This window comes from Thunnus maccoyii, chromosome 8, assembly GCF_910596095.1.
Source record: "Thunnus maccoyii chromosome 8, fThuMac1.1, whole genome shotgun sequence".
Classification (NCBI taxonomy): domain Eukaryota; kingdom Metazoa; phylum Chordata; class Actinopteri; order Scombriformes; family Scombridae; genus Thunnus; species Thunnus maccoyii.
In genome coordinates, this window is record NC_056540.1 from 5,856,039 (window position 1) to 5,878,818 (window position 22,780).

The window sequence follows — 22,780 nt, forward strand, 5'->3', positions numbered from 1 at the left end:
GAGATGATACTTCAAGTTCAAGACTCTCTCCCAATGGGACATTTACCAAGAAGCAAAGTAATTCTTTACCAAACTAAAGACAGGGATGAAATACAGAAGCATTTATGGCAAATTAGATACAATAAGATACAATTAGATGCGATAAATAGTAAGTGCAGGGAGCTGGGTGACACATTTACGTGTCAGAATTAGACACATTTACAGCACCAGGAATAACTTATAACAGCGTATTTGATTAGGGAAGAATTTATATAGGCATCAATGACATTGTTTTACTGACTGTAATCTTCACAATTACATTAAAGGGCGACCTATTCCTTATTTTCAGTCATATATATAGTGTTATATAGTGTTATAGTGTTGGATGCTCATATTAAATGTGGCCAAAGTGTCAAATAATGAGGTAAACGTATGTAGAAGTAACCCCTGTGAGCAAAAAGCACCAGCTTCAGATTGCTCTGAACGCTTGGTTTCCAATGGTTTTTTCTACTTTCAGCCTGACGTCGGCTCATGAGGGATTTCTTTACATAGTCATCTGCTCTGCAAACATCATGGCATTTTTCCATTGTTTTGAGAGTAGTCACGCCGAGCCATGACTCGAGTCAAGCTGGCACACTAGTGTTTTCCATTACACAGCAGAGCAAAGTAAAATTAGTAGTTTACCTGTGCTGGAGGGTGCTGGTTGTCTGCAGCTCTTCATCAAATGTCATCATCACTGTGGCTGTTTCTGCTTGTACTATTCCTCCCTGCATTATTTCTATCTGATCTGCTCAAGAAAGAGCTCCAAATATGTCCGTATGTTGTTGTGTTCGGTGAGGAACACGTTTAATTTCCTGTAAATTCTTCACAATAAAAGTCTCCCATTATTTAGTGGTTTAAAAGCTATTAATATGAAGCTGCAAAAGCAGGAAATGTTGGGTTTTCATCAGCAGTAACTTAACACAACCCTGATACAGTGGAAAGCTGGCCAATCAGAACAGTGTGGAAGGCCTAAACAGACAGGAGCTAAGACTGCCTGTCAGAGACAGAGGCTGAACTGAATATTAATTAGAGGTGTTTCACTGACTATTTATTGGCAACTATGGGCGTTACAAGGGTGGGACAAGATGTGCACCAAATTTCAAGTTGATTGTGATTTATAAAGGGAAACCAGCGTGGGACGTGTTTGCCCGCTGTGTTATAAATCAGAATATTTCTGTGTGTAAGCACTTTCTGTGTTTTGTCTGTATGCCACCTTTTGATGTGACTCCACTAGAGTAGCTTTGCATGATTCATAGTTGAAAAAAACTCTGTATTTATCTTATACTGGACAGACTTAGGTGGAATCAGATTCACAGTTGTTGACTCAGGACTTGAAGGATGTTAGGTTTTATATTCGTGCAGCTCAGGGGCCTCATTTATAAAACTGTGTGCAGGATTGACGTCAGAAGGTGGCGAATGGACGAAACACAGAAAGTGCTTACACTTAAAATATTCTGATTTATAACAGTGCACATGCATTTCCCATACAAGTTTCCCTTTATGAATCACAATCAACTTGCAGCTTTTACAAGCAACGCATCACATCCACACACTGGCACATGGCAGCAGGGTTGCCTGGGGATAGGGATCGGGGTAGAGCCAACATGACCATCAGTGTCAGGGGGTAAAGCCCCATTCCTTAGCTGTGCCTTATTATGTAGCACAGCACACATCCTCACGATTTGGCACACCTTTTTGGGCTTGTATGACAGTTTTCCACCTGTGGCATCAAGGCAATGCCACTGCCCTTCAGAAGCCTGATGGTGCTCTCCACAACAGCACTCGCCTGGCTGTGGCACACATTGTAGTTTCTCTCCTCTGTGCTCTGTGGGTTGAGAAAAGGGGTGAGCAGCCACCACTGGTGGGGATATCCACTCTCACCTGCAAGGTTAGAGAATAGGTTAGGACCTGCAGTAGAGGAAAGTTTTATACATTAATCATCTGTACGTAGAAGCCAGCCATCACACACAGCTCAGCCTCGCTATTTCTCAATATAAACTAGTTATGGGTTGACTCAGGCCACCGAGCCACTACATTCATCAGTAAGATGTCTGCATCACCCATGATTTGGACATTAATGGAATTAAAATGCTTTTGTTTAATGAAAACAAATTCATTCTCACCTGGTGTCCTTATAGAAACATGAGTACAGTCAATAGCACCGATTACATTTGGGAAACTTGATACTGCTGCAAATTGTGCTTTTTTATTTGCCTGTTCACCCACCGTGTAAGGAAACTTTATGAAGAGATGCAACAAACCAATTATACCTCCTAACACATCTGTCATAACACGGTTAAAGGTTGGCTGAGATATCCCTGACCTGTCAGCCAATTCTCTCTGAAAAGTGCCCGTTGCCAGAAATCCCAGTGTTGTCAGGACTTGAAGTGGGAGTGGCACGGCTTGGTTTCTGTGGTTGCTTCTTTGTAAAGCTGAGCCCAATACAGCAGAGAGATCCAAGAGAACAGCTTGTGGAAGTCGGAACTGGCTTATAAGCCACTCATCATCATCGCCCAGTAAATCTTGCTGGTCTCTCTCTCTGAAATCTTCCATTCACCACATCCTCCAATAGAGCCAAATCAGCCATTGTGTGTCATTATGCATTATGACTACATGCCTTTTTATACCCACTCATTTGATTCTATCTGAAAAGCTAGCATAGCACCTTCAGGTGTGGGAATAACCCTGATTGTAAATAATGAAAGGGCCATTATCTCACTGACAGTTCTGCGCAATGAACATGTGATAATTATAATAATGAACTTTATTTGTATAGCACCTTTCAAAACACAGTACAAAGTGCTTTACAAGAAAAACACATTTAATACACAGAAATAAGATGATCTAAAAGCAATAAAAACTAAGCACATTATAAAACACAATATCTAATATTTGATAACATATGAACCTATACCCTCGTAACTGCCTGACTGAGGCATCGAAAACAGCATCAGTGTAAACGTAATTTATCCTGCTTTTCACCTTATTATTTATGAGAATACATTTCATAACATGCAAGTATTGTTTACCAATTACAGAGCATATTTGAGGGATTCTTTTGCAATACCAGGAATCTCTATTTGTATTTATTATCCTTAATCATGTTTTTTTGTGTACACTCCATGGAGTATCATTCAAACAGGTGTTTGTTATTCATTGTCAGAATGGCTTTTATCCATTTTTGCAAATGAACTTTTCATATATCATACGTGAGAGGTAATATTTTGATTTATTTTTTATTTTAATGGTATCAATCTCACACTGTTTCTCATGTTTCATCCTTCTACCATTGGAGTCGCAGTTACTCATTTCTGCAGTTTATGTGCGTACGTATGGGCCAGAGTTTTTGTGGAAAGTCTGTTTTTTTTAAATCCCAAAGTTTGCTTAAAAACTGGCGCACAACTTCTTTTGTGCGTACGCAAAGGTTATATACGAGGTCCCTGATCTGTCCAGACTGAATCTGTAACCCCATCACACATCAGCACCAGATAATCTTTTCAGACCATCGACCCCAGCTATACCTCAGATCAGGATTTCCCTTCCAAATGTCAGGATATAAAATGGCCTGATAATCTTTTAGTGTGTCCTCAGCCTGATAAGAAAAGAAGAGATGGCCTGTGGGTCAGAGAGATTGTCCTGTTACAGAAAGGTTGGAAAGAGTCCAACTGTTATAAGACTGTCTCTGCTGAGAAATGTACATTTCGTGTTGTAGACATAGAAAAATCTTAAAAGAGATAGGTTGCTCAAAAATAAATTTAAAAAAAGATAAACATAAAACAACAGAGATTCAAAAGGAAGAAGCTGAACAAGTCTTGAAAGTTAAACAGTGTTTTGTGTGAAGTTTGCAAACATTAGCTGTAATTAACAGTCACCAGCATAAGCTACTGGTCATACCAGATAAAGAAAAGGCTGTATCAGCAAAACAGAATAATGAGTGTGCAGAACTGAGAAAGGATGTGTTTTATTCCTCATGAATTCAACATTTCATTTGTAAGAGGAAAAATGTATTCATTTTTCAAAAGTTACATTGTCTCACTTTAAGTGCCACTCTGCAATAAAGCATTGATTGAAAAAGTACACTAAATCAAGCAAAAGTCAAAGGGAAGACGTGATCGAATCAGTATTTCTGCAACACCGCAACCAAAGTAAGCATTAAGGGATATTATGTGCAAAAGATTATGTGACTCTGCAGAGATCCTCCTCAAAAAGAACATCTTTTTCAGGGTCTTTAACCATGAGAATGTTTGGAAAGTGCGGATTGAAAGCAGCACTTATCAGACATTGGCTGGGCTGGGTCCCAAAAAGTGGGCTGTGGGAAGATTAAACTGAATCCCTTAATCATTTTGCAGAAACAGTTGATGGATTTTAACCAGAAAAAGTCTAATTTAGTTTGAAGCTATGGGCTCTCTGGTGCTGCCAAAACGTTTGATGTCCCTGCAATAATTTTAAATTTAAGGAATAAATTTGTACTTATGATATAGAGTTAAGGAGTGTGACCTGACATACTGTGACATAGCATGCTTATTTTAAAAAGATTACCCTTTTTAGACTGAACAGCAGTCAAATCATAGTACATTGTAGTCCTTCATGTGGCCTTGCCAGACTTTCTTTGGATTACCTACCTTCCAAAATCTATGCAAAAGAAAATAAAGTAACCTTTCCTTTCCACTGTGTTTACTGAGCTTTCACACAACAGCCTGGTCACTTTCTATTTTCCCACTATAGCCTTTCGACATCAGTTTGCTGTATCCTCTGGGTCAACTGAGCCAAAAACTACAATACTTACCTGCTTTACTTCACTTAAATTGTTTTGTTATAATTTTTCTTCAATCGAAATCATACTTTCACTAGACTATATATGCACCTCTGCACCTCTGCTACATTATACAGAGAGCAGACTGACTCATGGCCTATGAGTCACTATTGTTTGTTACCCTGATTTCTTGCACAAAAGCCTCTTTTCTTTATTTCCCTCATGTCACTACTCATGCTGGTGGAGAATATTGACTGCATGATTACTATCCCTCATTTTTGTTGGGGATATTTCTACTTTTCCTTGGAGAATTTCCTCTGTCTTTTTGACTCAGATAACATCTATTTTTGATAAGCTCGCACATGTAGTGATTCGGTACTCCACTTTCCAGAGGTCACCTGTCAATCAAAAGTATATTCATGTGGAAATAAATTCCTGTAAATTAACACTGTTTTGAAGGTTGGTGTCTTTTTATTGTCTCTCCGTGCATGACATCTAATATGCATGGATATTGCATGTTAACTGCCCAGTTCCTTTTTTTGATTACAAACAAATTGGAATAGAGAGGAAATTTCTTGAAAAATGACCTACCGGACAGTGACCTTGTGTCCCCATTCAACAGGATTCTAAAACTACACTGTGTATCAATGACAACAAGTCCTCATACCTGACAAATGACCAAATAATTCCAATTTTGATAATTTGCTGCTTCCCATTGTATTCCAAAACAATGGACATGAGCATTTCCTGATTTGGCAACTGACCAGCATGACAACATTGTTTTCCAGTTCTTCCCTTCTTCAAAAAGTTAAGTTTATGTTAGCATTGGTAAAGATCATGGCCATGGTGAAAAGTAATCAATGTGTACTGTTGTTATAGATTGGTTTGGACACATTCACCCAACCATTTACACCTCCTTGAGAGCCTTTGCAGCCCAATAACAACACGACATTATGTCTGCCTTTGCTTCTGAAAAGGGGCAGATCATTATTCACATTGCCAAAAGAGGTTACTTGTCAGGAAAACTTAACATAGATCATTTTAAGCATTTGAACTAATGACAAATGCTGCTGTTTTTCTTGTGTTTGACTACTAGTAAAAGTACTTTTACAATGATATATTACTATAGCATTCATTCATTGTCTGATTTGCTGAGCTGCAAGCTTTCAGATTCTTAATTTCCATTAAACATTGCATTGTGGGAATATAGTGTCCATTAACACCTCTCTCAAGACACAGAATTAATGTCCATGTATACTGTATATGCATGTGGGAGAGACCATGAATGTTTATGCCACATTCATGCCATACTGATTTTATTGCAAACACAAACTGCCAGCTGGAGGAAAAAAATGTTCACACCTCCATCCCTATGGAAATTAAAGAAGAATGTGTGAATTTCTGTAGGCTACAGTGTTGTCAACTTGGCATCTCAAACTATAGAAATGTGTCAGCACAGGTGCCAAGCACTGCAGTGAAAGCACAGATATTGTCAGTGCAAACAAATGAAAATCACAGTTATTAGCTATAGTTACAGTATTGCAATGAATTCTACCTAGAAATAACTGAATTTAAAATGATAACTAAGACAGAATTCTAATATGAAACTCAGCTGAATTAAACTTTTTACTGCTTTAGCTGTATGCAGTGTTAAAACATAAACATAGCATTTGTGTTGTCATCTAAGGTTTGCAAGACTAGAAGTGGGTTTATGGCTCAGTGCCACCTTGTCAAACACAGACAATTCCAATTTGAGAAACTGGCTGCAGTCTGCAACCACTGTAGTTGATATTCACCTAGCAAAAATGCCCCCAAACGTACACCATTTTAGCTGTGTTACTATCTTGATGTTGCAATAATTTCGCAAACACACTACAAAGACACACATTAGATAAAGTGAAGTTAGCTTTTAAGGCATGCTCTTTGTGGGAAAATTTTCTTTTTGAGTTCTAATATTCTGCAACTATAAATCTCTAAATTTTTGCCTTATAATTCTGCTACCTTGACAGGTCCCTAGTTTGGTTTGGTTCGGTTATTTCCAAATTTCTCTCTTCATTGCTCTGACTGTGCCAATTGTTTGGGTCCATATGTGTCATGTTGGAAGTAGATGGCCAATGGAGACGGATAGTAGCCAATGCATTGCCTTAGCTTGGCAAGCTATCAGGTTTCAAATTTGGCAGCTCCAATTGGATACAGCTGGATTTGGTCTCAATTTTATGCCTGTACAGAACATTGTATCACTAGAGAGAATTTGGGAATTTCCCATTCATTTCAATACAGTCGGTCATTACAAAGTCAGCATCTAGTGGTCATTCGAGGAACTGCATCTTAGAGCACTTTAGTACTTGCTCCAACATCCAGCTACCACTTGAATAAGAAAATAAAGGTAAAAAAAGTTATTGTGTTAAATGGCTATTTTTTTATCATTGCAAATGATGAAAATAGTATTTCTTTAATCAAAGAATTTGGTCACCATGTGCTGCAGCATCAGTGGACTGGCTTGCTTGTGTACAAAACGGCCTCAGAGAATCAGTGAAATCAGCCTACAAGCCATGCTTATTGGCTCACAGCTCCACTGAATAATGGCTTTTTCTTCTCCCTTACCCTGTCTTATATCATTACCACTGAGTACAGGAGAAAGATAATGATATGTACATATTCAACCTGGGTGACATGCCTTGTAGGGAGCTACCAAGCAGACAATCCCCTTTTCTCTTCGCTCAAACTCTGTTTTCTCTTTTTTTTATCCCAGTCTCTCCCTCAGCAGACGTGGGGCATTTGTTATTTGCCCCCTAACCTAGTATGTTTTCTCTCACAATAATTTATAAATAGGGTGCTGCTTAGCATATCAAAAGACTGAAGCGAGGAGAGAGAGAGAAGATGTTGGAAAGACAGCGAGAGGAAGGAGAAAAAACAGAGTGAGTTTATGAACTCTGCTTGAGTGTCTGTGCCACTGTCACTCACACTGCATGTGTTGATATTAGGCTGTATTCAGACCAAATCAGGCATTACAGTGCACCTCTGCAGGGTTGTGCGGAGATGTGGGTGTGCTTATTTGTAACTGCTGTGAAACAATCAGAAAATAACATTTTATTTATCTCATTCATTGGCTTTCTTGCTACCACTGCTCGCTCACTTCATTCACTCTCTTGCTCCCTCGATCACCGCTGCTCTCTCTCTCTCACTGGTGCTCTCAGCTCATTTGCGTGGTCTCTCTCTCTCTTTTTCTCTCATCTTTTTCAGAAGGCTGTCAGCAAAGTCTAACTTTACTTTTAACGTTATCAAATGAAAAGAAATGTCCTCCCCTTGTCCTAGTAAAGTTTTTGCCCTCCCTCATGGCAGGATTGCACAGCTCTGATCAGTCTGATCACCGGCTGTGATTGGCCACTGCAGCATGACGTCAAGTTGCATTTCTCCAAAAGTTGATTCTAATTCAACTTTCTCACTGCAGGCTGCTGCGGCCCCCACCCCTACAGACTAAATGCACTACCCCCATTCAAAAGGATGGGGAGACTGGTGTTTTCACTCTAATGCCTGATTTGGTGTGAATTCAGCCTTAGCTTTGGTGCTCCTTTGTGACTGGCTAAGTGTTAACCCACTGCTGAAGAGTTTAAGTTAATTAATTATTGATGATGTCATTTTCTGATATCTGGGCACATTTGACCACATGACATCATTATAACATGTATTACATTATAGGAGTTGCTGGGATTAACACGACCTATAACTTCTCTTTTGGCTGCACCTCTGTGTGGCCATTTATTCATACACACACAGTGACAATGACAAAATGGCAGTAACACAACATCAGCTATTACACCATCTGGTGCTGCTGTTACTATGGTACCCACAGATGTCTTAAAAGGAGCAAGTCAACATTTCACTGTGTACAGCGTGAAGATAACTACCCAGTGTGTGCTTAACAACCACTTCTCAACAGGATTTGGTGAATTCTATCCTTTAGTCCATGTAGGGTCTGCTACAACATAGTAATATATTCAGCTGTAATCATAGATATGGTCACATCTGTAGTAAGATTTCACTAAAACATGAATGTACTGTTTGACAGTTCATTCTTGACCTTAGAAACAAACAAACAAGCAAAAAAATAAGTAAATCTTTACTCAAGATCCACTTACTTCCATACCAACTGGGCTAACTCCATCTGTTGAGGAAGACTGTGTAATACAGTCAAAAGTTCCAAAACAAGATGAGTGAGTGGACCTTGAGTTATGATTGTTTTGTCAATTTTGTCAGTGAGTATACTCTGGCAGAGGCCCCTGTCCGTGAGGTCTTCAACTGTTACCTCTGGAGGAATTTCTCCCTCATCCTGGGGAAGGTTGGAGACATGGAATTCAAGTGAGCCATGTTCAGGACCTTAGTCATGGAGGTGGCTGTAGCCGGAAGGTTGTCTGTGCCTGTCGGGAGTGGCAACTTCCTTCACTGCTGGTGGATGCTAGCGGTGAAGGAGGTTGTCAAGCTGAAGAAGGAGGCCTTTCGGGTCTGGTTGGCCCAGGGGTCTCCTGAAGGACCCAAAGGGTGGCAGCTCAGGTGGTTACTCAAGCAAAAACCTGGGTGTGGGAGGAGTTCAGGGAGGCCATGAAGAAGGACTTTTGGTTGGCTCAAAGAAGTTCTGGCAAACCCTCACCTTACTCAGGAAGGTGAAGCAGGGCTTAGCCCAAGCTGTTTTCAGCAAGGGTGGAGAATTGCTGACCTTCAACGGCAACACAATCAAGTGGTGGAATGAACACTTAGAAGATCTCCTAAATCCAACGGACATGCCCTTTATGGAGGAGGCGCAGTTGGATGACTCAGGGGAAACCTCACTCATATCCCTGCCAGAGGTCTCTGAGGTACTCAAAAAGCTCCCCGGTGGCAAAGCACCAGGTGTGGATGAGATTCGCCCTGAGATGCTGAAGGCTCTGGACATAGTTGGGCTGTCATGGCTGGCTTACCTCTTCAGTGTCTCATGGAGATTGGGGACAGTGCCTGCGGACTGGCAGACCAGGGTGGTAATTCCCATTTTCAAAAAAGGGGACTGGAGGGTGTGCTCCAACTATCAGGGGAACACACTACTCAGCCTCCCAGGGAAAGCTCATGCCAGGGTGCTGGAAAGGAGCTCTCTGGCTGATTGTTGAACCTCTGAGTCAGAACAATGCAGATTCCATCCTGGTCGTGGAACAGTGGACTAGCACTTCACCCTGGCAAGGATACTTGAGGGGTCACAGGACCTCACACATCCAGTCTACATGTGCTTTGTGGACTTGGGGAAGGCTTATGACTGTGTCCCTTGGGACACCTTGTGGGCAGTACTACAGGGGAATGCGAGCCATTAGGTTCTTATATAACCGCAGTGAGAGCTGTATCTGCATTCTTGGCAGTAAGTCAGACCCATTTTCAGTGGGTGTTTGGCTCCACCAGGGTTGTCCCTTGTCAGTGATTCTGTTTGTGATTTTCATGGACAGAATCTCAAGGTGCAGTCAGGGGGAGGAGGGTGTCCAGTTTGGGGACCTCTGGATTGTTTCTCTGCTTTTTGCAGATAATGTGGTTCTGTTGGCTTTAACACGCCATGACGCCACTGGGATGGTTTGCAGCTGGATGTGAAGTGGCTGGAATGAGAATCAGTACCTCCAAATCTGATGCCATGGTGCTCTGGGTTGCTGCCCCAAATGGAGGAGTTTAAGTATCTTGGGGTTTTTCACTTGTTCACAAGTGAGGGTAAGATGGAGCATGATTTTGACAGGCAGATCAGTGCAGCATCAGCAGTAATGCAGGTGTTGTACCGGACTGTTGTGGTGAAGAAAGAGCTGAGCCAGAAGGCAAAGCTCTCAATTTACCAGTCGGGCTACATCCCAACCCTCACCCTAAGCTTTGGGTAGTGACTCAAAGAATGAGATCATGGATACAAGTGGCCAAAATGAGTTTCCTCCAGAGATTGTAAGTGCTCAACCTTAGAGATGGGGTGAGGAGCTCGGACATCCAGGGGAGCTTAGAGTAGAGCTGCTGCTCCTTTGCATTTGGTTCACATCATACCTCACTGACCGCCAACAATTCATGCTATTAAGGAACCACAAGTCTGGGTGTTTCACTGGGTGTACCCCAGGGGTCAGTCTTCAGTCCACTTCTTTTCACCATTTACCTCCACTCTCGTCCGTCACCATGGGGTCCATTTTCACTGTTATGCCGATGACACACAGGTCTACATCTCCTCCAAACCCACCACTACCATCCCCCCCACCTCCCTCATCACCTGCCCTGACAACATCCGGAGCTGGATGAGCAGGAACTTCCTGAAGCTGAACGGCAATAAAACCGAGGCCGTGCTCATCGGCTCCAAATCCACCCTTACCAAATCCCAACTCACCCCAGCTCCACCCATCATCGTCGATGGATTCCCTGTACCCTTTGCCCCACAAGTCAAGAGCCTCAGTGTCATTCTGGACAGCACCCTTTCATTTGCACCACATATTCAAAACATCACCCGGACTGCATTCTTCCACCTTCACAACATCTCCAGACTCCGCCCATCACTGTCCCAATCCAGCATCGAAATCCTGATTCACTCATTTGTCACGTCCCGCACTGACTACTGCAATGCCCTCCTCACCGGACTCCCCACCAAACTTGTCAACAGCCTGCAAATGATTCAGAACTCGGCTGCCCCGATCATCACCCGTACCAAATCATCCGACCACATCACCCCTGTTCTCATTCAACTTCACTGGCTCCCTGTACAATATCGCATCCACTACAAAAACCTCCTCCTCACCTATAAAGCTCTCCACAACCTAGCCCCAACTTACCTCCACAACCTCCTTCATGAATACACTCCCTCCCGCACCCTCCGCTCTACTGGACTCTTATCCATCCCCACGTCACACCTCAGTACCATGTGTGCCCGAGCCTTTAGCTGCTCAGCACCCAGGCTCTGGAACTCTCTCCCCCTACATATAAGACAGTCAGACTCAATCACCTCATTTAAGTCCCACCTGAAAACTCACCTGTTCAAACTGGCATACTCTCTATAACTGGACACTGTGCACCTCACCTGTTTTTAAGCTAATGTTTTGTTTTAATTGATGTTTTTTTTTTTTAATTCTTTTATGCTTTTATTTCTTGTAAGGTGACCTTGAGTGACTTGAAAGGCACCTCCAAATAAAATGTATTATTTTATTATTAAAGGAGCCAGCTGAGGTAGTTTAGGTACCTGGTTACAATGCCTCCTGGATGTCTCCCTCTGGAGGTGTTCCAGGTGTGTCCAACTGGTAAGAGATCCCGGGGCAGACCCAGAACACCCTGGAGGGGCTACATATCTCTTCTGGCCTGGGAACACCGGGCTCCCAGGAAAACCTGGAGGGCGATGCCAGGGTGAAGGATATTTGGGTTTCCTTACTCAGTCTGATGCCACCGTGACCTGGTCCTAGATCAGCAGCAGAAAATGGATGAATGGACGGAATATACTGAGCTAATATCATTCCATTCTCATGTGGTTGAATTTTATATTTTTTATACTGGTATACTGAAGTCAAACAGATATCTATTGAACTAACTGACTAGGAATGACTATGTATTGCTGCTAGTTGCTAAACATAATGAATGAAAAATGAAATATTCACATTCTCTTTTAATTATCTTTGTGTGTTACTGCATTTATTTAAAAAATGCACATAGGTATATAATTTTTATTTGAAATGTAAGACAAACTCACTTTTGAAAACAACAATTTCACATGTAATATATATGTGGTATGTGGCACATGAGGTTATGTGTTTTTTGGACATTTTACATGTTAAAAATGAATTTCACATGTGCATTTTTATAAGACTATGTGAGTGCATTACAGTATTTAAGAATAGTTAACAAGAAGTTTTAAAATCTGTAGCATTTACCTCAGGCTGGACTTACACTAAATGTTGTGTACAAAAATGCTGTGTATAATAACCTAGACAATGTCCTATTCTGGTCATAAGATAAACTTTTCCCATATCTACTAGGTTATTACTGACTAGTTTCTGTAGCTTCTACCCTTCTGGCTCACTCGTTTTATCATTTGCAGCAAAAAAGAGACAGGAGAGTCAACGGAGAGTAGGGTATGAGGCATGGAACAAGAAGTTTATTTTCCCTGACAAGTTGAATTAAGAACGGGGCAGAGGTATTGATCACCAGAAAGGGGCTTATTTTGCAGTCACCACAGATATTTTGTTTATTAAACTGTCACTGTCATTTACAAACACCCAAGTTGCCATATAGGATAATGCAGGCTGAGGTGTCCTAAAACACAAAAAACAATGAACACTTCATCCTGAAATATCCCACTTATACCACAAGGAAAATATAGAAGCTGTGTTCAAATCATTATGCATTTTTAATAGTTTTTATAACATTTTAACCAGGAGTCGTTTACACCTGGTAGAGAAGATATAGTTTGACAATAGGCCTATTTGCCTTCTTGCTGAGAGAAGATCGATAGCACTGTCATATCTATGAGTATGAAACTACAGACAGGAGAGGGTTAGCTTTGCTTTGCTTAGCTTAGCTTAGCATAAAAACCTGGAATGGGAACACAGCTACCGTGGTCCTGTCTGAAGGTAACAAAGTCTGCCTACCAGCACCTCCAAAGCTCACTAATTACAGGTATAGTGGCTTCCTGCCCCCCTCTCCACCACGGTGCACTGCGGTGTGGCCATGGACTAAACCATTGAGATATAATGTTTCTAAAGGGTAATTCATGTAGAAAACATTTTAATTGTTTTTGACGTCAGACAGAAGATGTCCATTTTATCAAATGTATCAATTCACACTGACTATGAGACACATACGGGACCCTTTGTGTTTTTTTTTTCTATAATAGTATTTTCTCTGGCACATTTACTGAAGCATAATCTCCAGAGAAAGCTGTTCAAATCACATAAATCTCTTGATATTCATATGCTGTGAACTTATTACCGGTATCTGTACTGATTGATCAAGAACCCAGTGCCACTCTGAGCATTCTAATTTCACTATGGGAATATTTTCCCTGCCAACTATGGTGGGTGGGAAATAAGACCAAAGAATCAGTCAATAAAAATAACAGTTTTCTCCCCTTGCACTCCTCATTGAGCCTACTTGAAAACTATATTTGGCCATACATTTCTGCTGTGAGCCTGGTGAAGGCAGTTTGGCTGCTGTCCTTTCAGCACCTTAGGAGCTGTGCTGCTGTCAGGACAGCTGGTTCTGATGATATTGGCTGTCGAACTGAGGTCGATTTGGACGATTCAGTTGTGCTTGTGTCTAGATTCTGATGTGGATTCCCAGTAACTCTCAGCAAGAAAGCAAATAAGCACATTTCCCAGAAAATAGAACTATTCCTTTAAACAGTAAGGCACTGTGAAGCTTAAATACTGTTGCTATGGTTACCTACATTTTAAGATCATGTATCCTGTGCACTGATTTAGAACAGGTTAAACAGTTTGAGTTCCCCTGATGTACTATTTTATTGGACACATTTCAGCCAATCAGGAACAAGTGCTTTGCTTGGACATCATATAACCAATAAATATTGTCTATGTTGCACCAGATGTTGCTATTTTTTTTTATCCTCCAAATGCAGGTGGATGGTGAGAAATATGCATATTTGCTGACTAGTCACACAAAGCGGTGTGTTAGATATGCATAATAACAGGCTTCCCCCTGAAACAGGCCTTAACCAGACAGTGACCCACTATCAGAATACAGTGCACATGTGAACAAAGCCTCTGTGTCTTCATGTGGAAACTGGGGCTTGGACTGAGTCTTGGCTGAGCGGCAGGCCGAGCCCATCGGGACAGTGAGGTGCATCTGAGCCCAATTAACCTCTGTCTCTATCTCTGTGTGTCTCGGTGGACGCAGGAGATGACCCCTGGACTGAACCATGACAGGCTCACACGGTGAGAACAGCACCCTGAAAAAACACCACAGACAGCTGATACATCCTAGAAAGGGGGGATTTTTTTTAGCCGTTGTTGTGTTTATGTACGTTTACTACAGACCCAGCTGCTAACCTCCTGTCTCCGTCCCTCTCTAGGACACTTAACAATCTGCATATGCTTCTCTGTGACTCTGCATTTCCATATTTCCACACGCTCTGTACACATCAGCTGTTTGTAATAAATAGGGGAGCACCTCATGCCGCGGTGCATGCTGCTAAATAAATAATGAGCTATCAAACACTGCCGATTTATGTAAAACTACCAAGCATTGTAAGCATTTATTTTCCTTTCGTCTCCAGTTGAGAGAATAATGGGCTGCACACTCTGCTCAAAACAAGGTGTCACTATTAGGGTTAAAGCTGTCCTGCCGAGCTGATAACATGCAATAATTCTGCCTGGACTGTTACACCCATAAAATGTGTCACATTTGCCTTGTCCAGAACTGATAGCCAAATGATTTTCAAGTGATTATAACATGTCAGAATGATGCAGAAAGTATCCTGCACACATTGAGACTCCTTGTTAAGGCTATTCTTATTTTTGGGGGGGTTTGGGTTACATAGCCTGTAGAGGTGCAGCATATAGTGTTGAATATCTCATTTTAGTCACCTGATACTGAAGAAGAAACAATAGTCAGGCCAAATAAAGTGTTGCCAACTTATCTCTTCAGTGTCCCCAGCTTTTTCTTATTTGTCATTTTTGACCTTAACACTGAACCTTATCTCAGAATGAATCCATTTTATACTCTGACTCTATATCTAACATGATCCATACAGGCACTGGGTGTCTAAAACAAGCTTTTTAGTATGTGACCTCTATAAAAGGAAGCAATGTGCACTTGTGACCTCAGACTGCATGTTGTATATGTCTTTCGCTGATTGAAACATTTGAATAATTTTAGAGGCCTTTAAGAGGTAAAAGTATTTAGGAAACAGCAATGTCTTCTAAAACTTAGTTGTGCTCATTTACAACTCATTTATCATAACCAGGAAATGCTTATATTAGACATATCTGCAAAATGTTCATTGGCAAAGTAAAATGCTCATACTGAAATACAATATGTGCAAAACATTCAGTTTCAACACATTTCATTTGTTTTCGTACAATATGCACTCCTGGCAGCTAAAACGTGATTAACATTCTTTTGGTTCTGTTCAGACATGTCGGTTAATGATTGGGAAACACAGTGATCCTGGTTAAATATATCAAAATATATCATATTTAATAAATATTGGGACGCGCTGATTTTCCAATATTTAAAGGATAAGGCTGGCGATTTTCTATATTTTTCATATTGTCAACATATCTCATGTGCAGACCCAAACCAACAATGAATAAATCTACTTACTGTATCTGTGTCCAAAGCCTAATTAAGATAGCCTGACTATTAAAAACACATCAATGAGCCACACTGCTGTACTGGGTGACATGTTCCCTCACCATGAGGAGTTTGGTCATATTAGTTTGTTCAGAAATGGCTCCAATAGCGATCACGTTTTCAGTCTCTAGATAGTAGTTCTGTGTAAGGCGGACACCACTAAGCATGTGTGGGAACATAGTTCATATTGTAAACAACTGATATTTTTCTATGTCTTTTCAACTTGTATGAAGTCAACTTTAGAAAATTAAGTGCTCTGTACCGACTACACAATTATACATACAACAGAAATAACATTTTTTCCCCTTCAGATCCCATGTTATGCTGTCAATGGCTGGAGGCAATAAAGAATCCATGCATTGAGCCCAACCAAGAACAAGGTATCGTTAGTGTCCGCTGTTGCCCTCAGTCTCTCCCTCTTAGCACGTCTCTGTTGTATATTCTCTTCTGAATACTCCTCAGCATTTCTTGTGTGTCTGATGTATATTCGTATGCATTGTATTGATCAAAACTTTGACCCAGACAGTAAAATTCTCACAGAACTTTAGTACAAAGGAACATTTCACTCAGTGCAGTGGTGTGGCTCACTGACCTGTTTTTAATAGTTTCTGGACAACAATGAATGTCTACGACACAGAGGAATAAGACATATTAGGCTTTGGATACACACATAATACATGTAAGTAGATCAGTTCATTGTTGATTTATATATAGAAGAATATAGAGAATCGCCAGCCTTATCCTTTAACCAAACAGCAACTGTTCTCTTAGCCAAATGTTTTAAATAGCCTAAATCTGACAACATGCAAGGCCCAGGATGGAAACCCATTTCTGGTGTCAAAGCCATGTGATTAGCCCATCCATCCACCTTGACCTCTTTCCTCCGATGTCTGTACTGTATAAGTATGTCACACTTCCTGGATTGGAAAAAAAAAGTTCCCAGTGACATAATCCAGACAGTCATTACTTTTCTCCAAAATCTTTGGCAAATAAAATTAGGAGTATAGCAACGTATTTTGTTGGAGATAGGGGAGCAGGGAAAAGATTCTTTTTCATTTTATAACCCATCAGACATATCCTATGACCTAAGCACACAATTACAGTTACAGAAATAGTGGCTACATAAACACCACAGGAACCGTTATCTCTGTTTGCACTGGAGGCGTTGATGGTGAAGACATCACAGAGCAGGCTGAAGAAATCCTAACCTCCTTTTCAGTTATGCTGTACAAATATGTGCCCATTTGTGACCTACAGTAGCGAAGCCAATTGAATGGAATTACAGCTTCTTTGGGTATGTGATCCATGAAACATCCATCTCCTGTTACAGTGGTGCTAAGACAATCAAAAAGCTAAATCCTACGCTGGATAGATACATTCTTACTCTCTTTTTTCCTCGTTGCCTTCTTTGTTATTTTTCATGAATTCATTATATAGTAACTTAGACATCATATGCGGTAATATTTTGTTAATTTCCATGTGGGCATTCTAGGGAGTCATGTCTTTGTTCATGTTCTTGTGCACATGTAGGTCAGTTCAGAATTGGGACATGTTCAGACTGGATTCAAATACTGGCCACAGAACATTCTGGGAATGACAATCAGTCAGAAGTGAGCACCGAGGCTTCTGTGTGAGCGCTGCCTGTGATTAGTGCTGAACTAGACACTGAATATCTTTAGCGGCGCTCCCCCATCCTCATGACTCAGAACCCTGCTGGTTGTCTGTCTAGTTTCCCAAATAGGGACTGATTTACATTTGCTTGGGCATCTGGATAATGTAATTAGCTGGTTGGATAGAAAAGCAGCTGCACTTAGAGTTCAAATGTGTCAGTAAAAAATGACTATTAGTATTAATCTATCCAAATAACAGTAAAAGTCAGATGTTTTGTCGATCCATCAATCCACTTTGACCTCGACCCTCTATAACTAAGTTATACAACACTACTTCCTCCTTTGCACCCGATGTTCTCTTGAGCAAAAGTATATATGTTTTTTGGGATTTTGCTCGAGCAAATTTTCTTGGGAGAAAAGTCTGTCTGAAGATCAGTATCACCCTTATTTACAGCCTTATTTGTATATTTATTTTCCCCTAAGGACAAATATATGGATATATGTACAGTGATGTTGTCACGTACCACCTGGAAACTGCAGAACTGTGGTTGTGAATCATTGCACTAGAGCACAAAAGGTGTATAAATCCACAGTTGAAAATAGTCCCAAAGAAATGCACTATTTAAATTATGAAACTATATATAATTCTTCTTCTTCTTCTTCTTCTTATTATTATTATTATTGTTTTAAAGAGTAGGAGCAGATGGGCTTTTCATGGACTTTGTAGGCAATAAGACAGATAAAACAGAATAAAACCAGCTTCATCCTTTAGAAAAGACTTCAACTCATGTCATAATCAAATTTATCTGACTAACAACAGTGCTTTAGCATTCTGAGCAAGTGTAGCACTCATTATCACTGGTCTAAGGACTCAAACCAGTCATATTCTCACCTCTGCTTCCAATTTTTGGAATTTATTTTTCTCTTGTGCTACCCCACTGACAGCAGTTTAAAACTTACAGCTTCAAGCAGTGAAATCCTATTGATCCTAACACTGCATAATGCTAAGCCCATTTTTACTGCTTACATTAGACCATCATGAACTGCACACCAGGCCTCAGAATGACAGACTGCAGGCCTTTTGTGACTAAATGCTTACATGATGTGCCTTTTATTGAGACAAGATTTAGAGCAGACTGTAACCTTCCACCCAGTGTGTCCCTCATTTTTCCACTAGTGTATTACAGTGAACCATGCTAAGAAACAATAATTGAAACATTTCTGATCAAATGTAGAAGGAACCTCTATAGTAAATGTAAATGTGCCTCTTTTCCTTATAACTTTGACATTAAAACTCAAAAAAAGGAAAGAAAAGAAAAGAAAAACATTACCTTTACATTATCTCATTTATCATGAGATAAATGTGTTTTCATTTTCCCTGTAAGAGAAGAGAAATAAACTGTGTTTTTCCTAATATCAGATTTGCATCAATATTAGTTTTGCTTCAATGCTGCTGCTGGCAGATAGCTGCAGCAGGACAACAGGTGCCTGTGATACAAACAGGCCAAAGGCACTAATCAGTGAGCGTGGCAGTGTGCCACCCTGCTAGAAAAATCCATGAAACATTATTAAAATGAGGAAATAGAGCGAACAGGCCTCGCCTGAGCAGCACTACCTGTCTGTCTTGTGAATGGGGTGCAGTTACTTTTCTGACCAGATGAGGGCGACACATCAAACATTAATTCTCAGCACAGGAACATCCCCAGCAGTCAGTGAGTGGCTGGAAGGGATAAAACAAGAGCAAATGAGGGGTGCGGTGCATGAATCCATTTAAACACATATTAAAATGCTTTATTTTAATCCAACAAATGGGATTTAGTGCACATAAGATTCAAGGTTTTTCCAGTGTTTGGACACAGGAAGCAGTGTCTCAGCCACATGGCCAGACTACCAACGACAGCTGAGACGGAAGCAGAGTCTTTGCCAACTGTCTGGCTCATTCTCTAGTAGGCCTGCTTCCCTCAGGCCACTCACAGCCAGTGTAGGAACATGTCCAAGACTGTCAAATATCAGCACTCATACACACACACACTCTTGCAGTCCCACATATTAATCTACACCAACACACACAGGAGACTGTAGGAGGAATGCTTGATTTGCTCTTTTCATGCAGGTGGTGTGGCTACTTTTCAGGGTTTCTTGTAAGAAATCAACCACACCCCAGCTTGCATACATTACCATGAATCAATCCATCGAGCGAGAGGGCTTCTTTCATAATACTGAGGAATAAATCACATTAGAAGGCTGCTGGATTTGTCTGAATGAGAAATAATTGAGAGTGAATGTTCTATCAAAACATGATAACTTACTATTTGAAGGGTCCTTAATTACCAGTGGGCTTTGTGGAGTGGATGGGATTTTTATCAAAGGAAGATGGCTGTAATCATAAATGCATTGACAATTACTCAGAGTAAGACATTACACTTTCCCTAATGTGTACACTCTAACATACAAAGGACTATTGTCTGTAATAATATATCTCTTAACCAAGGAATTAATTCAGTTTCAGTAAAGGCTCATTGCATCAATTATGCTCTTTACAGGAAACAATCACCTGTTTTTACCTATGAAGTGGAATGAATCAGATATTTTTTTTTTGGATTCAAACATAATACAATAAGCATTTTGCATGCAATTTTATAAGAATATGACACAAATACTTCTATGAAAGTTCATTCTTGACCTTGGAAATAGTAGTTTGACACAGACTAATCAGGGTCTACTTACTAGCTTTTTCTATGGCTATGGTTGAAAGCTCAGGAGAAACCAAGTAAATGGACCATGAGTTGGAATTATGTCCAAGATAATTTGAGTTTAGACATATCAGTGCATTCAAAGAAGAAGTTTCATCCTTAACAAGAGAATACAACCATGCATATGAACCCCTGTAACATACGTAAACTCCATTGAAAAGTGTGCTAAAAATGAGTCCTGCCTGTATATTGAACTTTGTTCTTTAATACGTCAGATAATATATTCAAAGTTACTAATTACTAGATAAGGCACACTATCAATAGTGAAAATAGTAGAAATTACTGTACATTACTATTTTTGGTTTTGATTCATTTGCAGTCAACATGATAAGAGTAAAATAACATACAGTATTCTGTGCTTTTGAGTATGAATGATAAATATCCACTAAGTAGAAAATGGTTTTTAACACTAAAATGAAGTACTTACATGCAGTAGAGGAAAGTATCTCAGTACATTTACTTAAGTGCAGTTTTGAGGTACTTGTACTTGACATGAGTATATTAATTTTATGCTAATTTACACCTCTACTCCACAACATTTCAGAGGGAAATATTGTACTTTAAACTCCACTACATTCAGTTGAGAGATACAGTTACTTATTACTTTGCAGATTGTGATTCTAAAGACATATAATGAGCACACAAGATACAATGTATTGTTATAAAAGCATATACAATGGGTAGAATGATCTCTGGCAGTGAGCTGCTATGTTACAGTGCTGCTACAATAGTTTGTTATATATTATGACAGTGACAAAGCACATTTTGCCTGCATAGTGAGTACTTTTACTTTTTATACACTTTTATACCTAGATGATATGATAGCCTACATTTTTTGTTGTCATGTGCTTTTGGGTAAAATACACTTAAATTTCCAGAGTAGCAAAATTAGAAATCAACCATTAATAACCCAGTTATGACAACACAGAATACTGGAACATATGTATTTTAAAACTAACCACCTGTGTGAAAGATAATCCCACCTGCACTCAGATTATCTTCTTTTTCAAGTGATGCCATTTATGAAAAAAACAACAACAACAAAAACACACAAACACACACACACATCCATCCCCACTGCTGCATAATCATAACCCCTGATACCAAACTGAATTAGATGCACCCACGCTGTGGCGCTGGACTGGTGAAATCCATACTTCCCCATCTTCCCATCTTCCCTTTCTCCAGCCTGGTTTTATTTGTGCGTCACTTGGCTGTGCCACCTGTTGCAAGAGGAAACCAGAGGTGAGGCTTCCGGTGAGGCCGAACACTGTCAGGTTTCAGGTCCGAATCCCTTTTCTCCCAGGGGTGTCAGCTGTATGGGGAAGACGCGGGCACTGCGCCATGCTGCCACTACACTCAGCGCTCACCCCCCCCCCCCCCGACTCATCTCACATGAATGAATAATACATACATAAATAGATGGATAGATTAAACATAGTGAAAAAAATATATCATGTCATTTTTAGAATCTTACAAAATTTGGAAGACAAATTGTATTAGAAACAGGGTGTAGCCGTACCTTTAGGCGCTCCTCTCCTCCTCTCCGCCGCTCCATCCATCTCCTCTCCTCTCCGTCCGATCCGTCCTTTCCTGCAAAACACACAACAAGAGAGAGAGAAAAAAAAATGTGCACTGCATAAGTCTCTGATTGACTAATTTCCCACCTCCTTCTCATTTTTTCTCTTGCAGCCCGTCTGACTGCAGCACTCTTGAATAATAACCCCCTCTTCTCCTCCTCCTCCTCCTCCTCCTCCTCCTCCTCCTCTTCTCCTCTCCTCTCTCTCCTCTCTGTCTTCCTTCTATTAAAATGCCGCTCACAGGCGCGCTCCCGTGCCCGGTTTGAAGCTCTCTCTCTCTCTCCCTCTCTCTCTCTCTCTCTCTCTGTCTCTCTCTCTCCGTCTCTGTCTCCCTCTCTCTCCAATCAGACCTCGGGGACGCGCTCGGGTCGCGTCGCGCAAGTCAAGCCCAATGCGACGATTTGGCAGGTAAAGCGTTTTTTATCCCTCAAACACAGACACACACACACACACACACACACATGCACTCCCTCAAAGCTTTGATCTTGATCCCCTTGGAGGTTACAAAGGAGGAAAAAAACAGGTGAGACCCCAAAGCATCTATGTAGCCTGTAAAAATATTTTAAAAAATTAGATGATCACAATGAACTGTCAGAAATACAGTCATTAAAGTGTGCGCTCAAAATAAGGGATCTGTTTCAAGGTCTAAAGGTTTTTTTTTCGGTCTACGTGAGAGCGACCCCCCCGCCCCCCTTTCCCTCTCTCTCACTCTCTCACCCCCTCCTCCTCCCTCCT

The 22,780-nt window shown here is 40.7% G+C and overlaps 1 protein-coding gene across 5 annotated transcripts; it reads right to left on the bottom strand.

Moving 5' to 3' along the window:
- Positions 1-1,245: 1,245 nt before the first annotated feature.
- On the bottom strand, positions 1,246-22,029 carry LOC121902210 (putative nuclease HARBI1). Of its 5 annotated transcripts, XR_006097496.1 has the most exons (8): positions 21,988-22,029; positions 21,593-21,688; positions 20,022-20,089; positions 19,891-19,931; positions 19,328-19,432; positions 19,044-19,090; positions 11,982-12,194; positions 1,246-1,902 (listed from the first exon to the last, which is right to left on the bottom strand). XR_006097496.1 is itself a non-coding variant. In XM_042419469.1 (2 exons), the coding sequence occupies exons 1-2, from the start codon at positions 2,572-2,574 to the stop codon at positions 1,697-1,699; spliced, it is 636 nt and encodes a 211-aa protein (XP_042275403.1). In that variant the 5' UTR covers positions 2,575-2,669; the 3' UTR covers positions 1,246-1,696. The 5 variants fall into 5 exon arrangements, 1 of the variants encoding a protein (XP_042275403.1); XR_006097495.1 differs by lacking the exon at positions 19,891-19,931; XR_006097498.1 differs by lacking the exons at positions 11,982-12,194; positions 19,891-19,931.
- Between the last annotated feature and the right edge of the window lie 751 nt (positions 22,030-22,780).